General features: G+C 35.8%; 1 protein-coding gene across 6 annotated transcripts in view; it reads right to left on the minus strand.

The window, feature by feature from the left end:
• Positions 1 to 20304, minus strand: part of ADAMTS6 (ADAM metallopeptidase with thrombospondin type 1 motif 6) — a 288202-nt gene that overhangs the window by 80599 nt on the left and 187299 nt on the right. For all 6 annotated transcript variants that reach the window (XR_011491254.1, XM_070476750.1, XM_070476751.1 and 3 more), the window contains 2 exons: positions 19786 to 19849; positions 547 to 649 (listed from right to left, as the gene is read on the minus strand). Coding sequence is in view for 5 of the 6 variants with exons in the window: in XM_070476750.1 (XP_070332851.1) it covers positions 547 to 649; positions 19786 to 19849 (167 nt within the window). In the remaining variant the exon portion in view is untranslated. The remainder of the gene's footprint in view (positions 1 to 546; positions 650 to 19785; positions 19850 to 20304) is intronic.

Here is a 20304-nt window from a genome sequence, read left to right on the forward strand (position 1 = left end):
AACATGTTTCCCTAAAAAAGAACAATAATCACCTGTGTAAAGATCCTTGGCCTTCCATTCAAAGGGCTGGATTAACAATAAAAATAACAATAAAAATAATAGCCAACATTAAAAAAAAAAAAAGATTCTTGGCCTTTGGCCAAGAGAGAAACACATTTTCTTAGCTTCTTTTGAGCTGATTTATATCAGGGTGACATTTCCAAATATTTGATAATTATAAATTATGTCTATACACCTCAAGGAAGTCTCAAGAATTCAGAAATATTTGGATTTACACCCTTTCTAGGAACTCTGTATCTAAATAGAATTAGGTTTTAAAAAATGATTTCTGATCATTTGTACTAACATATTAACTTTACTACAGGGAAACTATTAATAAAACAGGAGACCTTTTTAGTACTAGAGCACTTTCCTGCTTTGATTTGTAAACATTAATTTTTATTAGTCTGTATATGAATGTATGGGTATGTTTGTATGTATTTATATATTCTCTTATATTTGCAAAGCTCTCAACCATAATGAAAACTCTGCCAGGTTATACATTACCTCCAGTATAGGGTTTCCAGTTATAATACTTTCCACGGAAAGGCATATTGTCAAAGTCTGCACATTGTTTCTCTCGAAAATCTCGGGCCCCCAAAGGACAAGGCTAAAATAAAATAAAATAATAAACAGCATGATTTTTGAAAAATACCAAAACCAAGGGACAATGCCCCTATAATTAAAAATGTCTGAACTCCCAACACATTAGCTCACTCCCTTATCCTTGGGCTATAATTCTGGCATTTGCTTTACTGTTTTACAACCAGTATTCTGACTGAAGTGTCTGAATTGTAATCTTAGCCACAGAAGAAATAACTGAAGTAATTTAAACAAAGTTAAGTGTTAGACAGTTTCCATATAACTTTACACTCAGATGCATATCATAGTCCACTTTGCAATCAATCAATTTAATTAGGTATCTCCTTATAAACAGATGTAAAAACTAGGTGAAGAAACTAAAACACAAAATCCTTTTTGGTAACAGTATTTGAAAAGTCCAGTTGCCACAACTACTCCCAGCTCTTTATTTTAAGAAATCAAGAGGCAGGTTTGTAACATGACATTCAGCACTATTAATTGTGGTTTGGATCTCAACTACTATAGCTGTTTACTGTCTAGTCCTGACAAAAACCATATTTTGAGATGTGGAATGAACTGGGCAAAATCCTAGGCCTCAAGTCTAAACACCTTTAAATCAAGGAATTTGGACTTATTAAGATTTACATTTAATCTATTTACATCACGGAAAATAAAATTTTCAGAACGTGTGCATGTGTTGGTTGTTGGAGAAGAGAAGGATGTTGAGAGAGTGAAGAGAGGATTATTTGTTTTTAAAAGATTGGAAAGCTTTTTCTACCTAAGTTTTTTAGAGACGAAAATCTTGCCAATCTAGCTAGGTCTAGATTCCAAATTACACATTATTTAGGGCCATCCTAAACTTAAAGTTCACAAAGAATTAAAAATAGAACTTCTCATAATGTTAAGGAAATATGACCTAATTTGACTTATCTTTTAGCGTTCTGTACCAGTAGCATCTAAAAAACTAAGTATTACTTTTGAAACAGGGATGGAGAAAATATTTCCCTTAAACATGACAGAACAAAACAAGTTATTAGATGAAATTCTCAACTGTGAACAAATATGTTACATTCTCAGAGATCATTTTGAGGACATTTTACTACCCTCCCTTAGAGCTCTACATTTCCTTGATACAGTTTTCTGAGATCAGTCCATTGCAAATGTCCTTTAAATCAAGTGCAAAAAATAATGAGGCTACAATGTTCAAACATGTGCAAGGTCATCATTACTTGCTATATACTGAGGTTTGAAATTCCACCATATCAAGTTTAAAGCCTCAGATTCTGAAAGTAGTGGCAGCAGGTCTACATTCTGTTATGAGCCTTGCATTTTAAGATATTTTCTGCACATTAAAATATGACACTGCAATGCTAAATCCAATGGTTTTACTTATCAAATTATCCTTCATATTTGCCCTTTAAAAAAAATGAAAAAGAACTATTCACATAGGCTTTGCAATGCATCACACTAGAAAGATATGCTTCCACCATCTTTTGTTTTATGGTGTGCTAGTTTTTGTAATAAAGAAAAGCTTCCCATTACAAGACATTTTCAGGAAACCCCAGAAAATGACCAAGGTTACCAGTGGCTTTGTATGCAGCAAGACTAGTTTTAAAGAAAACATCCTCAATTTTACCAAATACAAGTAATTTGAAATACAAAAAAAAAAAAAAAAAGAAAGAAAGAAAGAAAGAAAAGAAATATAAGTTTTCACACAATACTTAAGAATTTGTATTCAACCACCTAAAAACTTCATCCAGGCATGTCTTTCAATCTGTTTGGAGTAAAATATAAAAATGGAAAAACTACAATCCTATCTGAGGCAATAAGTATATGACAGCACATTATGTTGTCTACAGGTGCTGTATATAGGTGAAAGACTGAAGTGTCAAATGCATCAGGGAAATATTTGTTGAGGAAGAAAATCTTGAGTGCATCATAAGAATTATAATAAAAGTGTCATACATACTTACTCTTTATAACATTATAAAATATTAAAATATTATAGGAATTGAGCTGCTTAAGAAAGAAAACAGACTTCTATTAAGAATGAAGCCAGGACTTCTCTGTGGTCCAATGGTTAAGACTGCACATTCCCAATGCAAGGGGAGCCAGGTTCAGGGAACTAGATCTCATACGCTGCAACAAAAGATCCCGTGTGCCACAACTAAGAACCAGCATGGCCAAAAAAAAAAAAAAAAAGAATTAAGCCAAGTAAAGCCATGGGGAAAGAAAAGAAAAGGTCAATTTTGGGAATAGTTGGATAAAGGCCATCCTGGATGAAAGAAAGGAACTGTATAGAAGCATGTAAGTTAACATTTCACAGATAAAAATTGGTTTAAAAAAAAAAAGCCCTGAAATAATAAATGAAGCTGAGGGACACTCACTTAAAAAAAAAACAAAAAAGAAACAAAAATCCTATTCTTGACCATCTTGTAACATCCTAAACAGCAGAGAAGTAAAAAGTCCAAAAGAAGATTAGTTTAATGACATATTTGGATAACATTTCATAAGATTTCTGACTTATTCTTTTCTTGTGATAACCACTCCCAGGGTCAGCATAATAAAAATATTAACAGTAAACATATTTACGTTTTTCTGAGCATTTAGTAAGTACCTATTCCATGGCACACTGTTCAGAGGTCTCTAGATCTATTATAAGTTCTCTCACCACTCTTGAGGTGGTTATAATTAGAAATCTCAATTTACAACTGAATAAATTATATTTTATTACAGTCTGCTTAGTAATAGTTTCAATGTGCAAAGACACTGCCTTCATCTGAGTGGGGGCTTCCACCGGACTCTGTAAATGCTACAATAACAACATAGGTTTTTAGCTCTTACAACGTACAAAAACCTAATAAGAGTAACTTGGGTTCTAGACCTAGCCTTGTCTTTACCAGCTGCAAGTTTATCTGCTCTAACTACTTTTTTCTTATTTATAAAATGAGAGGGTTAAAGTATGAATTTTCAGACAGAAGACAGATTTGATTCTAACTGATTTATTTCATTTACCGCCTTCAGCAATGTATTCAACTTTCCAGGTCTCATCTATAATCTAGGGATAATACTAGTATTTACTCTGTAGGTGAGGATTTATGTAAACTGTTTGGTTCTGTACCTGGCAGTGGCTCAGTTCAGTTCAGTCGCTCAGTCGCGTCCGACTCTTTGCGACCCCACGGACTGCAGCGCGCCAGGCTTCTGTGTCCATAACCAACTCCTGGAGCTTGCCACCTGATGGTGGTAGCACTCAATAACTACTAGCAGTTGCGTGATCTTTGGTCTAGGCATCCTTAGACTCATTCCTCACCCTCCTGTTGGTCTGCTCTTTATTTCAGGAGAACAAATCTGCAGGCTCTATTTCACAGGATTCTGTCAGTTGCCTTCTAGTTGAGTTCAGGCACTAGAAGGCACTAGTGGGAGAAGCCAGGGTATTTCATTTCTTCTCTACCTCCGGCAGCATCTTAGGCAGAAGCAGAGTACTTTTGTGGCTTCAACATCAAATAGCCACCCTTACCCTCAATCCTATGGTTCCAGATTCAGCTGTGTGATTTCAGTCTCTAGCATGTAATAAAACTACCTCCTTCCTGTTTTTCTGGTAGAAGGGGTGGTATCTTTCTGCTGATGCTGATCTATGGGCTTGTCAGCCTCTTCCATTATTCATGTAGCCAATCCTTTGCATTAAATTCCCTCAATTCAAATATTCAGAGGTTCGTATTATTATGGTTGGATCTTCACAGATACTACAGTTGATGATGATAATGATGATGAAGAGGAATAATGAGAAAAAAAAGAGAAGAAAAAGGAGGAAATGATAGTAATGGTATTGGTACTTGAGAGATATGTTTCCTTGGATTATATTTTGCAATTTATTGGCTAAGGGCAGAGATTGGCACACTTCTGTCAAGGGCCACACAGTAAATATTTCAGACTTCGTGGGCCGTATAATCTCTGTTGTGTGTGTGCGTGCTCGGTTGCTTCAGTCGTATCTGTTCTTTGAGATCTGTGTCTGACTCCTTGTTACTGACCAAAATAAAAGATGCCCAGGAAATTTTACAAATAAACAAACATTTTATTTTTCTAATGTACTAATCCAGTGGAATCTTTCCCCTTTTTAAAATATTTCAATATACATTGTGTTAGTCGCTCAGATGTGTCCAACTCGTTGTGACCTCAGGGACTGTACCACCACGCTCCTCTGTCCATGGAATTCTCCAGGCAAGAATACTGGAGTGGGTTGCCATTTCCTCCTCCAGGGGATCTTCCTGACCCAGGGACTGAACTCGCTTCTCTTGTCTCCTGCATTGGCAGGCGGGTTCTTCACCACCAGCACCACTTGGGGAGTCTATATCATCTGTTACAACTACTCAAATGTGCCATTACATTTTTTAAAGAAGACATAGACAATATGTAAATGATAGGGCTGTGTTCGACTAAAATCTTATTTACAAAAAGAGGCGATGGGTCAAATTTGACCCAGCAGGCACAATTTGCCAATCCCTGATTCAGGATGTTAACATATAGATACATCTGTATGTCAGCATTGTGCAGAAGAACCAAGCTCAATTATTAATTTTTGAGTCAATACAGAATCATACACTTTAAAGAACTGATGTCAGATTATAAAATAATTTGCATAAAATGCTTAAACTTCCTGTTCAATTATCCCCATAGGGGTCATACACTCTGTATAATCTACAGAAAGATACATAAAATACTTTTCAGATGACCACAATTATTATCCAGCTCTTTCTTTCAGCCAAAATCTGTTTTCCTACAACCCAGTGGTCTTGTGCCTTTCTTCTGAACAAATCTAATCCCTAACTGAAAGGTATCTAGACCTTGATGGCTTTCTTATGGGGACATAACAAATTATCATTAGTACTTTTAAAACCAGGCACCAAGAACTGGCCTTAAGGGTCTTTTTTTATATTCAGTAACTATATATAAAAAAATATTTTATGTATCACATATGATCTAGGCTCTGGAGATAATGCAGTACAGAAAACAGAATAGGCCCCTGCTTTCATGGAGCTCACTGTAGTTGGAGATGAGAAAGAAGAAAAACAATGCAGGGTACTAAGATGGTCGTTAGCTGGAGGTTGGGGGAAGTTGTTTTAAATGGTAGACTAAGAGAAATTCTCTCTGATAAGGTGGCACTGAAGCAGAGAGTTAAAAAACTGAGGACATAACTCATGTACATATCTTTAAAACAATATTCCAGGAAACATTAAATGCAAAGGGTCTGAGGCAGGAATGTGTTTGGGAAATTCACAAAATAACATGGAAGATGGAAGGTCTTGTAAATTGGAAACTGCAGCAGACTTGGGGACTTGATCTTATACCTTTCTGTTTCTAGAATACATCAGCTAGTGTTATGATTTGATTTAATTGTTTCCTTCAGTGGATGCTCTGAATCTGTGTTGATTAGAAATAAGCTTACGAGGAGTTGTATATTCTGGTTGCAAAGAATGAGAGAGAGCAAAGAAAAGAGTAATTTTTTAAGGAAAAATTCCATAAAATATATTTTTGTTTTGTTTAAGAATAGTGGCGAGTTTAGGGAGCAATGTTTTTTATATTATTTAAGTATAATAAATGCTGACACTATGTCAAAACTGTAACAGGAAATAGGCATAGGCAACAAATTTTTTATGTAAAGCTTGACAGGTTTTCAGCTTTCTAGTGTTAACACTAATCAAGCATCCTCTCCTTCTAAAAAGCAACCAGCAGGGCCCCACATAAATCTAGAAAGCAACACGGCAGGTCTCAGTTATCTTTTGATCTTAGTATTTTCAAATATACGAAAAAACTTAATATTAGCATCTTTTTCCTCACTTTTTTTTTTTTTAGAGAAATGTGTATGTTAGCACATTCTATGGACTATCTTAGGCTTCCAATCATGTTGACAGATTATAAGAATCTGCTTTCACAATACTTTTTATTGGTAGAAAAATCTAAAAAAAAGAGAGTAATTCATTGGGGCATAAAGTGTTATAAAGAGAAATCTCAGCTTTCGCTGACAAACTGTCCTGGGGTTTTTCTACTACTAGAGTTGAAATCTTCATTTTATTCCAAAAAATAGGGTGACCTTGGAAATTCCTGGGATCTCTTTGTGCCTTCTTTCATTTGCAAAATACACCCCAAATGTCCTTACCTTCAAGAGCAATACATCCCAATATGTTTGCAAATGAGGAAAGTTCTGCAAATACTGAATTAAGTCTTTTTGTTGTTGTTCAGTCACTCACTTGTGTCTGATTCTTTGTGACCCCATGGACAGCAGCATGCCAGGCTTCCCTGTCTTTCATCATCTCCTGAAGTTTGCTCAAACTGAGGTCCATTGAGTCAGTGATGCCATCCAACTGTCTCATGCTCTGTTGCCCTCTTCTCCTCTTGCCCTCAATCTTTCCCAGCATCATGGTCTTTTCCAATGAGTCGGCTCTTTGCATCAGGTGGCCAGAGTACTGGAGCTTCAGCTTCAGCATCAGCCCTCCCAATGAATATTCAGGACTGATTTCCTTTAGGATTGACTGGTTTGATCTCCTTGCTGTCCAAGGGAATCTCAAGGGTCTTTGCCAGCATCACAGTTCGAAGGCATAAATTCCTCGGCGCTCAACCTTCCAACTCTCACATCTATATATGATTACTGGAAAAACCATAGCTTTGACTATAGAGACCTTTGTCAGCAAAGTGATATCTTTGCTTTTAAATACACTGTCTAGGTTTGTCATAACTTTTCTTCCAAGAAGCAAGTGTCTTTTAAATTCATGGCTACATTCAGCAGCTGCAGTGATTTTGGAGCCCAAGAAAATACAATCTGTCACTGTTTCCACTTTTGTCTCCATCTATTTGCCATGAAGTGATGGGACTGGATGCAATGATTTTGAAAACCGAGTTTTAAGCCAGCTTTTCCACTCTCCTCTTTCACCCTCAACAAGAGACTCTTTATTTCCTTGTCTTATGGGTAATAAAGAATGAGAAGCAAGCTGAGAATAAAGTTGGTCCTCTCCCCCCACTTTTCCCTTTCCTCTTTTCTTCCTAAAAGAGATGGGAAGTCTAAGAAGACAGGAGGAATCCTATAGCCTCAGGAAAAACAACAAAATGAGCATTTTGTTGGTCTTTTCTCTTTTCCACCTTCTGTTTTGTCTTTCTTTCTTACATGCATGCCAAATGCACTCGTATTTCTTCACTATTACACTAGACCAACTTTATACATTGCCCAAATTTAATGTTCTTTCTCTCCAAGATAGAAACATATTTTTAGCCACTTATACCCTATTACTTGAAGAAGCAGAAGTGGAGGTTGGAGTCTGACCCTTGCATTACTTAGCAAGGCATGCATTTGACATGGAATTATGTAAAAGGGACATATTGCTGTTCATTCATCCAGACAGGTGTCATATACATAAAGATACCACATGCCTCTAAGTTCCAAACAAAATTACTGATTTCTTAATTACCAGGAACTGTTTTATTATCTCATTAAAAAATTCACAAAGGCATTTCCAAGGTTAAATTTAGTGTTCAATATATGTAGTGAATCATTTCAACCCCAGTTTTTTTCTTTATTTTAATTGGAGGCGAATTACTTTACAATATTGTGGTGGTTTTTGCCATACATTGACATGAATCAGCTATGGGTGTACATGTGTTTCCAAACCTGAACCCCCCTCCCACCTCCCTCCCCATCCCATCCCTCTGGGTCATTCCAGTGCACCAGCCCTGAGCACCCTGTCTCACGCATCCAAGCTGGACTGGTGATCTGCTTCACATATGATAATATACATGTTTCAATGCTATTCTCTCAAATCATCCCACCCTCGCCTTCTCCCTCCGAGTCCAAAAGTCTGTTCTTTACATCTGTGTCTCTTTCACTGTCTCGCATATAGGGTCATCTTTACCATCTTTCTAAATTCCATATATATGTGTTAATATACTGTATTAGTGTTTTTCTGACATACTTTGCTCTGTATAATAGGCTCCAGTTTCATCCACCTCATTAAAACTGATTCAAATGCATTCTTTTTAATAGCTGAGTAATATTCCATTGTGTATATGTACCACAGCTTTCTTATCCATTCGTCTGCTGATGGACATCTAGGTTGCTTCCATGTCCTGGCTATTGTAAATAGTGCTGTGATGAACACTGGGATATCAACCCTAGTTTAAATATAAACTTCTCATCTTTTCTCTCCCAAAGAGTTTCTGGTTTTATGGGAGCAATTGCGCTATACTTTTACCTTTGAAGAAAACAAAAGTCTGATAATCCTACATTGTCTAGAAAAATTTAAATCTCATGTTTGATATTATAGTCTCTTATACAAGTTTTCAAAATTAAAGCTGTTTTTAGATGCCTTGTATAGCCTGTATTTTATTTAAATGCCTTCTATCCGTAGCATGACCCTTTTCTCTAAGCATGTAAAAATGTTAAGAAACAAACTTTTACTGTGTGATTTTAAAAATGTCTCTTTAAAGAAGAAAATAAAAAGCAAGTTTTTTTCTATGCTTAAAGCTAGTCTTTATTTCTGAAAACAAGATACACACTATAAAATTCATACTACCCTAAAGGTTAATGACACTGCTTCTGCTATTTTTTGCCATCTTATATATATATAGACACATACATACATATACATGAAAATAAACTTTTATAAGTATATTGAAGTGTACTTAAAAGAATAATGTGGTTGATACATATTTGATTTCTAATTATAACTTGGGATACAGTTATAACACTGTTAGTTAATAGATCAACTCTGTACTTATCAACTCATCACTTACCCCATACCTTTCCCTGGGGGCAAGGTCTGTAGTTTCATAATTTTCTCAGCTATCTGGTTCTGCTGCAGGTTAAGGTTAAACTGGAAGTAAGACAATGTCAAAGGTGACTAAACTCAGAGCTTACTTTGCCACACCCACCTCCCAAAGGCTCCATCTTTTTTAAGGAGGCTAGAGCAGCATCCGGAAATTCTATGCCTTATTGAATCCTTACCATGGCACTAGCCTATTGCTAAGCTTTAGTTCCTCATTTAAAAATATTAAAAAACAAACAAACAAACAAGGCACTTTTCTGGGCAGTTCAGTGGTTAAGACTGTGCTTCCAATGCAGCGGGCACAGCTTCCCTGGTTGGTGGAACTAAAATCCCACATGCCGCACAGCACGGTCAGAAAAATAAAAGAAAACAAAAAACCAACCCTGTCTTTCCCTTTATGAAAGTGATTTGAAGATTTAATGAGTACTTTTTAAAATATATAAAAGTACTTTGTAATCTCTAAAACATAAATGTATACAGTAATAGCTGCACTGATTGAGTAAAGATTAAGTACTAGGAATAGCACTAGATGTTTTAAAGTGTTTGTGCTCCATCGCAGCTGATTCTTTGTGACCCCATGGACTGCAGCCTGCCAGGCTCCTCTATCCATGGAATTTTCCAGATGAGAATAATGGACTGGGTTGCTATTTTCTACTCCAGGGGATATTCACAATCCAGGGATCAAACCGTCATCTCCTGTGTCTCCTGCATTGGCTGGTGGATTCTTTACCACTGAACCACCTGGGAAGCCTGATTAAAGTGTTACTTCTTTTAATTCTCAAACAGACCTGCAAGTTTGATATAATTATACTCTATTTATACAGGTGTTCCTTAAAAATTTAGTGATGTTAGGTATCTTGCCAGGGTAAAATAGCAACAACCAGGATTAAATTTAAGTCAATTCTAATCCAAAGTCCATACTTCTTTCACTATAGTCTTACCTCCGAATATAGGCTATACTTTTCCTGTGTACCACAACCAGGGCAATTACACCATTTAACTGACCTTAAGCAATGAATGGAAGTAAAGAACTGCAGACAGCATGCACCTCTAGCAAAGTAGCCTGAAAAAACATCCATGTACTACATAAACTATGCTTAAATTTTAGAACAAACCACAGGTGAACTGGAAAATCCTTTGTCTCCATAATTTTTTATAGTTTTGATGCATAAAATAAAGGAGGAAATGATATACTTAAGATGTAATAATAATATGATTGCATCCTAACCAAGATGGAGCTTAGGTTTTTCACCAGAAGTTCTATCCTAGTCACATTTTCAAGCAGACAGGCAAATCACAAATAGTATGGGAAGAAAAACTTAAGGATTTTCTGGAAAATGGCTAACAATACCAGAACACTCTTTTTAGAAATGTAGAAAAGTTCTTTGTACTGTAGCTAATATTTCCTCTTTAGGCTTTGATATAAAGTTTGGCTTATAACCTTAATGTAGGTATATTTTTTACCCATGACAAAAATCAAGTTTGAGTATTTACCACACTGAGGTACAAATTCTTCTACTTAAAATACTATGTACACCAATTTTTACCTTCTTAGAAATTTTACATAATAGTTTTAAGTGACTGCAGTGAAAAGTTTCTCAGGAAAGCAGAAATGTCTGCTTAACAGTCAATATTCTTTTATGCCAATAAAAAGAAGATTCCATATACAAAATAAAGTATTTTTTGAGCAGTACTTGAGTAAACACTTTTAGAAGACTGAGTACATATCTGGATCTTTATTTCTCATAATGGCACTACTGGATAATCATGTTATCTCCTACCTGTGCTCATTTATAAACACTGCCAGGACCTTATCGATCATTTAAGTCCAAAGAGGGCAACTGTCCTCAACCAATGAACCCACAGCATCATAGCTTCCATAAAGCTCTGCTCTCCAAACCCAAGTTCCGTAAGACCATGTCTATTAGATTAGTTTATGATTCCAAATATTCTCTTGAAGTTCCTGTTTAATGGTGAGACCAAAATTCATCTAATTATCCTGTCTTTAACAGATGCCTTCTAGGGCTTCTCTTGTGGCTCAGCTGGTAAAGAATCACCTGCAATGTGGGAGACCTGGGTTCAATCCCTTAGTTTCTCAGTAGCTTCAAGGCAAGAAGCATATTCATTGTTCCTGCCACCTGCTATTCTGTCCTAGAAACAATGATGTGAATATCATAGAAAGAATCCTTGTCTAGATGCCAGAGGCTCCTAATACAGGGAACATACTACACATCTAACACACCCTGATGCAGCCAGCCAGCCTGAGTCTATCGTGCGATATAGCTTTGGCCTCTAGGCTGGTCATGCTGCTGTTGAGAGTGGTCAGAGCAATTTTATAGCTTGCTTTATTTAAAAATCTTACAGACTGAGATTCTCTCTTTATAAGTTGCCTCTATCAAGAAACATAAGACAAGTAAAAGACCTACACAAAATAAACACAAGAAAATTAACAAAATGGTAATAAGCTCATAGATATCAATAATTATCTTAAATATAAATGGATTAAAAGTACTAACAAAAGACATAGGCTGGCTGGATGGATGAAACATGTGCATGGATGTACTTCCACTTACCACATCACTCTACTTACACCCCCAAATTATATGTAATCATTTTACATTGTTAGGTTAATCATGTTTCCATTATAGCTTGCAACTGTAATTATCATTTTTGTCTGACTATTGATTGTGAAAATTGCTAAACTTCTTTTACTACTGTGATTATTTAACTATTATCTGCTTAATAACACTGTATTATGATTGGTCAACAGAAAATGATATAATTCTATATCACTAAAACTATCATTTAATAGGAAAACTGGTAATCACTTTTTAAAATTCCAGATGCATATCAGAATTATCTTGAAATTTTTGAAAAATACAAATGTCCAGGTATTGCTTTTTTCCTCCAGAGCTCCAGATGTGTTTCTAATGAGCATCCATGTTTAAAAACAACTGGACTATATGATGATTTTATCTAGTTTGTTTCATTTATTCTATTTCATATTCAATACTCTCACTTCATTTAGTTTATGTTTCCAATTTTTGTGTCTCTTTTTATTGGTGTTCTTTCTCAAGCCTTCAAGAGTAGTAGAAAAGCTTTTGTACACACACACACATACATATAAATAGTATGTATAATATGATATATACTTTAGAAAATCTATGAAATTTTGCCTAGCTAAAAAATTTATGACATTTTGATTCCACTTGTTTGACTTAGTATGAAAAGAATGCTTAATTTCTAATTTATATTCACTCAAAAGTTTGATACAGTTCATGTATTCTGGCATCTAATATTACTGTTAAAAGACTAGAAAGTCTACTATCTTAGTGATCTTTAAAAGAAAATTTGAATGAGGCTGGAAACTTCTAATCCAGTTCTAAGAATATAAAGAAATACTGTTGTTAAAAAAAAACAAACAGGAAATTAACCTCATACAGTATAATTATTATATTTTTCATACAGTATTAACATGCAAATTTTGTTCCAATTTCACAAAACGTTACAGTAGTGGCCATTATTTGTTTTCATACCTTATTCAAGATTCCACGTTGTATTTAGTTGCATTAAGCAGCTTCAGCTGCATGCAACAAATTCTGGTAAATTCTCTTCTCATTTTTATTCCATTACAAATATTTTCTAATATTTCTTGCTATATTAATAGCTTCTTAGACATACCCATCATTTAAAAGTGAACATTTAATTTTTTAAATACATGGGGCTTTAAGGTATCTTTGATATTAATTTCTCATTTTAATATTAATTTCTCATTTAAATGTTTTCTTTTCTGCAACCACCATCTGTGTTTTTTCAGTCTTCTAACTTTATTGTGGCTTTCAATGGCTAAGTCAAAGATCTCTCTTGCTAAATGTCACATTACATTTGAAAATATGTGGGTTATTTTCAAATATCTTTTGATATTGACTTCTAACATAATTCTACAGTGACAAGAGAACAGACTCTGTATGATTTCAATACCTTTAGACAATGAAATTCTTGTACCCTGTTTTATGTCCCTGGATATGTTCCACTGTCTCCTAGTTTAGAGTCTATGTGTACCTGAATATAATTTGTATCCTACTGTTGTAAGAAAATTGTATAAATCTTAATTATGTTGAACTGGTTCATGATGTTTTTCAGGTCTACTATGCCCTTACACTTTTCTGTATATTCATCTTAATAATTTTTGAGAGTTTGATATTGAAACTCCAACTAAAAAAATCTTAATTTATCTACTTAAAAAATAAGTTTGATATATAGTAGAAATATATGTAACCTTATTTTAAATTTTCCAAGTCTCTTATAAATGTGTTATCATACTTTCATAATTTCACCTGCTATTCAGCTGTATAAAGTCAAAATGTATTTTGAATTCAGTAATGTATTTTGCTGTATTTCTTAGTGGCACAAAATAAATCACTTATGAACTAATTTGTGTTGTAGAAACAAGGCTGTAAAAAAACAGACTATAACACAAGTTTATAGCATGGTTTTTCTAGATTTCTATTGAACAAAGGGAAATTAAAATTATCCTATAAGTCAAGTCACCACTGAGAAGTGGTGAGTACAGAAAATAAGGTTAAAATAATAGGTCTAGTATGTAGAAAGTGCTCAATAAATGTTAGCAGCAGCTACAGCTATTACTACTAGTGTTGCTGCGGGTACTGCTGGTATTGCTATTAGTACTAGTCCTGTTACTGATGCTACTACTTTTGTTGCTGAAAGGTAGAAACTAAATGAGTTCTGCTGCAGACATCTGAGGTATACTCAACACCTATCACTCCCTACTTTCTTGCTTGCTTGTTGTTGTTGTTCAGTCACCAAGTCGTGTCCAGCTCCTTGAGACTCATGGACTGCAGCACGCCAAGCTTCCCTGTCCTTCACCATCTCCCAGAGTTTGCCCAGGTTCACGTTCATTGAATTGGTGATGCCATCCAACCATCTCATCCTCTGTTGTCCTCTTCTCTTTCTGTCTTCAGTCTTTTGCAGCATCAGGGTCTTTTCTGATGAGTCAGCTCTTTGCATCAGATGGCCAAAGTATTGGAGCTTCAGTTTCACATCAATCCTTCTAATGAGTATTCAAGGTTGATTTCCTTTAAGCTTGACTGGTTTGATCTCTTGCTGTTCAAGGGATTCTCAAGACTCTTTTCCAGCACCACAGTTTGAAAGCATCAATTCTTTGGCACTCAACCTTCTTTATGGTCCAACTCTCACATCCGTACATGACTACTGGAAAGACCATTATTGTTTAGTCGCTAAGTTGTGTCTAACTCTTTCACGATTCCAGGAACTGTACCCCTCCAGGCTCCTCTGCCCATGGGATTTCCCAGGCAAGTATAGTGCCATTTCCTTCTCCAGGAGATCTTCCCGAATCAGGGATCAAACCTGAGTTTCCTGCTTGGCAGATGGATTCTTTACCACTGAGCCACCAGGGAAAGACCATAGCCTTGACTATATGGACTTTTGTTGGCAAAGTGATGTCTTTGCTTTTTAACACACTGTTTAGGTTTGTCAGAGGTTTCCTTCCAAGAAGCAAGCATCTTCTAAGTTCATGGCTGCAGTCACCATCCACAGTGATTTTAGAGCCCAAGAAGAGGAAATCTGTCACTGCTTCCACCTTTCTCCCTTCTATTTGCCATGAAGTGATGGGACTGGATGCCATGATCTTAGTTTTTTTAACACTGAGTTTTAAGTCAGCTTTTTCACTCTCCTCTTTCACCCTCATCGAGAGGCTCTTTAGTTCCTCTTCACCTTCTGCCATTAAAGTGGTATCACCTGCATATCTGAGGTTGCTGATATTTTTCCTGGCAATTTTGATTCCAGCCTGTAACTCATGCAGCCTGGCAGTTTGCATAATGCACTCTGCACGGAAGTTAAACAGGCAGGGTGACAACATGCTGCTTTGCTTTACTCCTTTCTCCATTCTGGACCAGTCAGCTGCTCCATGTTTGCTTCCAACTGTTCTTGACCCTCATACAGGTTTCTCAGGAGACAGGTAAGATGGTCTCATATTATCATCTCTTAAAGAGTTTTCACAGTTATGGTCCACACAGTCAAAGGCTTTAGTGTAGTCAATGAAAAAAAAGTGGATGTTTTTCTGGAATTCCCTTCCTTTCTCTATGATCCTGCAAATGTTCCCAATTTGATCTCTGGTTCCTCTGACTTTTCTAAACAGAATTCTAATTTTTGCTCAGGAATCTACTTCTCAGAGAAGATGATCCTAACCCCATTTTAAGGACTTATCTGTATTAGCTGAAACCAGTTATGGTAATATCGTTCCTTTTGCTTGTGATTGGGTTAAGGGTGGACATGTGGCGTCTTGACCAACAAAACATGAAGGAGGTCTGCTGAGGGAGCAGGGAAGAAGCTTTGGTAAAAACTTTTCATATACTTAAGAAAGACACACGGGAGTACTTTATCTCTTCTCTTCCTCTGAATATTGTCAGGGAAAAGTACCTTAGTTGTTCCGTTGCTCCCTTTTTGATGCTTTTCAGTTTCCTTTAAAAAAATACGATCTTAGGATATTTTCCTTACTATCTGGTCAGCTCTTTGCTGATTTTAAAATGTTGAAAAAAAATCTTATTCAGCAATCTAAAAAAATTTTTTTGTCAGAGTAATGTCATTACCAAAAGCAGGTTTCACATTTGTTTCTAAAATGAACTAAGATTGACTTAATTAAAGAATTTTATACATACTATTTATAGTCTTTTTTATTGTTTTTTTTAAAGTTTATATTTACAATGCTTCAGGTGTACAGCAAAGTGATTCAGTTGTATCTATCTATATATATATTCTTCAGATTCTTTTTCACTATTGGTTATTACAAGATATTGAATATAGTCAAGATATTGAATATAGGTCCTTCAAACCAAAAATAGACTCAACAGACATAGAAAAAAAACCTTAAGGTTAGCAAAAGAAGAAGGGAGAAGGTTAAATTAGGAATTTGGGAATAACAAATACAATCTTCTTTATAATAATTAGTTTTCTACTGCAAAGCCAGACTAGCTTTGTGCTGTTTAATACAGCTGTCACTCGCCACATTAAATTAATTAAAGATTCTGTTCTTCTGTTGCACTAGATGAATTTCAAGTGCTCAACAGCTAATCTGACTATGCACTAGACAGTGCGTATATAGAATGTTTCCATCATTGAAGACCATTCTCTTGGGACAGTGCTGGGCTAGATTATGTGTCTAGAAAGTTTAAATTTTCAATTAGATTAAATTTTAAAAGGCTCCAGCTTGCACAATTTATGCTCAGATAGCTTTATTAACTTGGATAGCATGAAAATAAATTTTGGTGTGGTAATTGTCTCAAATTCTGAACTAGCAGAGACAAGATTAAAGAAAAAACATTATTTGTATATCCATTTTATATATATATATCTCTTAAATATATCTCCTTAACATTTGATGAAAGCTGAAACAGAAGACAAAGATACTAATAGAAATGTCAAGTGACCAACAGCAAGCTTTATAAAAACTCTGAGCATATAAAATGTGGGTAAAAATAAAACAAGCTTGGCATGTGTGTCTGGTTCATCTTTATCTGTTTTTTTATTACCTACCATACATTATTCATATTATATAGCACTTGTGTTATTCGGCCCAAAATGTGGGCCCACCTCTACAACTATATAATAGAAATAGATGGGGACTGAGAGGTGGTTGGGCTTTCACACTCCTAGGTAACACAGTCTAATATACAGTAGGACTCCCTTCTTCTCATGCATAAAACCTCTATTTTCCGAGATTTATGTTATTCATCCAAATCACTATTTGGTTTCATCATTGCTTTTTACTAACCTCATGATGACCACTTCCCATCATTGGTTAAAGAGCTTCATACCTACTTCACAGTTTCACTATATGCTCCAAGTCCTAACGTCACCCACATGGAAGACTCCCCAAACTCCCTACCCTTAACAATCCTTGAACTCTTTGACCTCCATTCAACATTGGGCGAGCACTCCCATGACCACACTCTAGATCTGACCTCAATGAGAACAGTATCACTTCTCACATCTTAAATTCAAATGTTAATACATTCCACTCTTGGATCCTGTGACTTGCCATCTCTTTCACCCTGTTTATCCTGCAACCCTGGTTCTTTCATTTTTATGGGTTTTTCAAAGTTAGAGATCTAACTTTCTCCCTGCTAGCCCTCTTTATAGACTCCTTGTCACTCCCTAGTGTGCAGTGCATGACTCACCAGTATCCTGAAATTCTTCTTGACTTGTTTGCTGTTCTGTTGCAGTCTCACCTTTCTCTAACCCATTTTCATCTAAAGCATAAATCTGAGACTAAATTTTAACCTACACACTTTGCACTTAATTTTATTTGTGCCTAGAAAGCTCTCAATGTGTCTTACTTCTTTTCTTTTCCAATTTGCCCTTCAGGTCTTTAGCTTCCTACGAGAAGAAATCCTTAACTCCCTAATTAGGCTATGTGCCAATTCCACATGTTTTTATAGCATTCCATACTTATTTTATCATATCACTTTTCACCCTGCCTTGTGATTTTCTGTGACTTCCTAAGAAATTATAAAATCCTTGAAGGCATAGACTCTCTCACTCTAGCATAGTCTGATAAAAGTAGGCACTCAATTACTTGTTAATTAATGCTGGAAATTTAATATAATCATTGTAATTGAAGCTACATCTAATTATTAAATTGAATCTACATGTATTATTAAAAATAAGTTTAATAGAACTAAATATCATAAGCTATAAATACGAGTGTGTTAGCAATAATATGAGGAGAAATAGAGTAGGGTAAGGAAGATTAGGAATCCCAGGGTTGTAGGGAGAAGGGAGGGTTGCAATTTTAAATGAATTAGGCCTCACTGAGAAGATGATCAGTTGAGTAAAGGTGAGGTAAGGGAGTCAGTGGTGTAGATATCTGGGTTGGAAGAGTATATAAGGCAAAGAGAACAGCTAGTGCAAAAGTCCTAAGGTGGGAGCATGCCTGGCATGTACAAGGAGGGAGACCGTGTGCCTGCAGCAGGGTGAATAAGGAGGAAAACAGTAAAAGATGAGTTCAGAGAAGTAACAGAAGCCCAGATTGTGCAGGCCTTGCAGACATCTGTATGAGTTTGGATTTCAGTAAAACAGAGAGCCATTGAAAGGTGTTGGGTAAAATACACCGAAACTCTGCCTCTTATATTGAGCACTGTAGGGAGCAATAGTAATATCAGGAAATTCACTGAAAAAGCTATTTAGAATAACCCAGGGAAAGATGGGGGACAACTTCCCTGATGGTTCAGTGGTTAAAAAATCCACCTGTAATGCAGGAGACACAGGAAACACAGAAGAGCATATGAATGAGGAATAGTGTAGGAGTGTGGGTAATAGTCTCATGATACGATAACAAATTAAAAGCTGTGATTTTTAGATAGGAGAAAGGAAAAACTATTTGGAAGGAGTAATAAGATATAATGACTGGGTATGGGCCTCCCTGGTGGCACAGTGGGAAAGAATTCGCCTTCAATGCAGGAGATGCAACAGACGCAGGTTTGATCCCTGGTTGGGGAAGATCCCCTGGAGCAGGAAATGGAAACCCACTCCAGTATTCTTGCCTGGAGAATCCCACGGACAGAGGAGCCTGGTGGGCTACAGTCCATGGGGTCACAGAGAGCCGGACATGACTGAGCAACTAACACACACTAATAAGATATAAAAAAGACAGTCAATTCACTTCCAGGCCCAATCAATCATGGGCTGGGGAGAAAACACAAGTCCTTAATTTTAGAGGCCTGCAAAGGAAGCAGTATCTTGAGAGGAAAGCCAGTTTCCATTAGAACAAGAAGGTAAAATGAAAGAAAATTCAGAGACTTCAAGATATAAGGGATTTTGCTGATGATGAATCACGAGTTTCTGGGGGCACAGAGGAGTTTCAGTGGTTGGGAAGGTATAGGTAACAGCAGGGATATGCAAAGATTTATGGAATTGAATGGAAAGAGACAAGGAATGATGTGGAAGTCTGGGACTTCTTGAAGTGGCAAGCGTAAAATGGAATAAAGGCCATACTAAGATTAATCCTTATTTCTTGAACTCAAGAAAGATAATGGTGGCAAGGTTATGAGTAATGAGGGGCTAGAAGTTCAGGGGGTGTGTGTCTGTCTCTTGATTCCTTTTCAGGACAGCATATTTGCTCCTAGTGCTGGAGCTTCCTCTTGACTCTTGTCCATGGAATTAATGGACCTAAAAGGCTGGTTCCATCCAATTTCCAAAATTCATGTGACCCTCACACACATGGATTTCTGATCAAACTAGTTCTCAGTTTAAAAAGTTTCCCTGCTCTAGGGGAAATGTAAGCTAACTTTTCATACCAAAATTTGGTTTTACTTACATCTGTGTTGCAGGAGCGATACCGTTTCCTTTCCCCAAGGCAATATTTTCCACCTCCTGAAGGTCTGAAAACACATTTTGTTTAACATATGAATGTAATATATCTAACCACATAAAGATTACATAAATTGCTTGATGAAAACATATTGACATTTAATAAAAAATTTGACATTTTATTAGTTATTAAAATAATAATCATTGTGATAACAATAATGATTATGATTGTTAAACAAAAATTAAGACAATTTACTATGAGTAATTTTATAAGTAATTTTATTAGGCTTTTAATTGTGATGATATATACATTCTTAAGAAAATGTGATTAAATCAATGTACTTTCTAATTAATATAGTAAACAGGTATTCAGTTCAACATAATGAGTTTAAAAATCATTTATAATGAAAAGCCATTTGAATCATATTCAACAAAACACATAATCTGATACTATATGTTTATAAAGTAGGAAGTGGAAAGTTTGTTTTTATAGACTAGAAATAAGGAGAAGACACTAAATAACTCT

This window comes from Odocoileus virginianus, chromosome 14 (genome assembly GCF_023699985.2).
Source record: "Odocoileus virginianus isolate 20LAN1187 ecotype Illinois chromosome 14, Ovbor_1.2, whole genome shotgun sequence".
NCBI classification, from domain to species: Eukaryota; Metazoa; Chordata; class Mammalia; order Artiodactyla; family Cervidae; genus Odocoileus; species Odocoileus virginianus.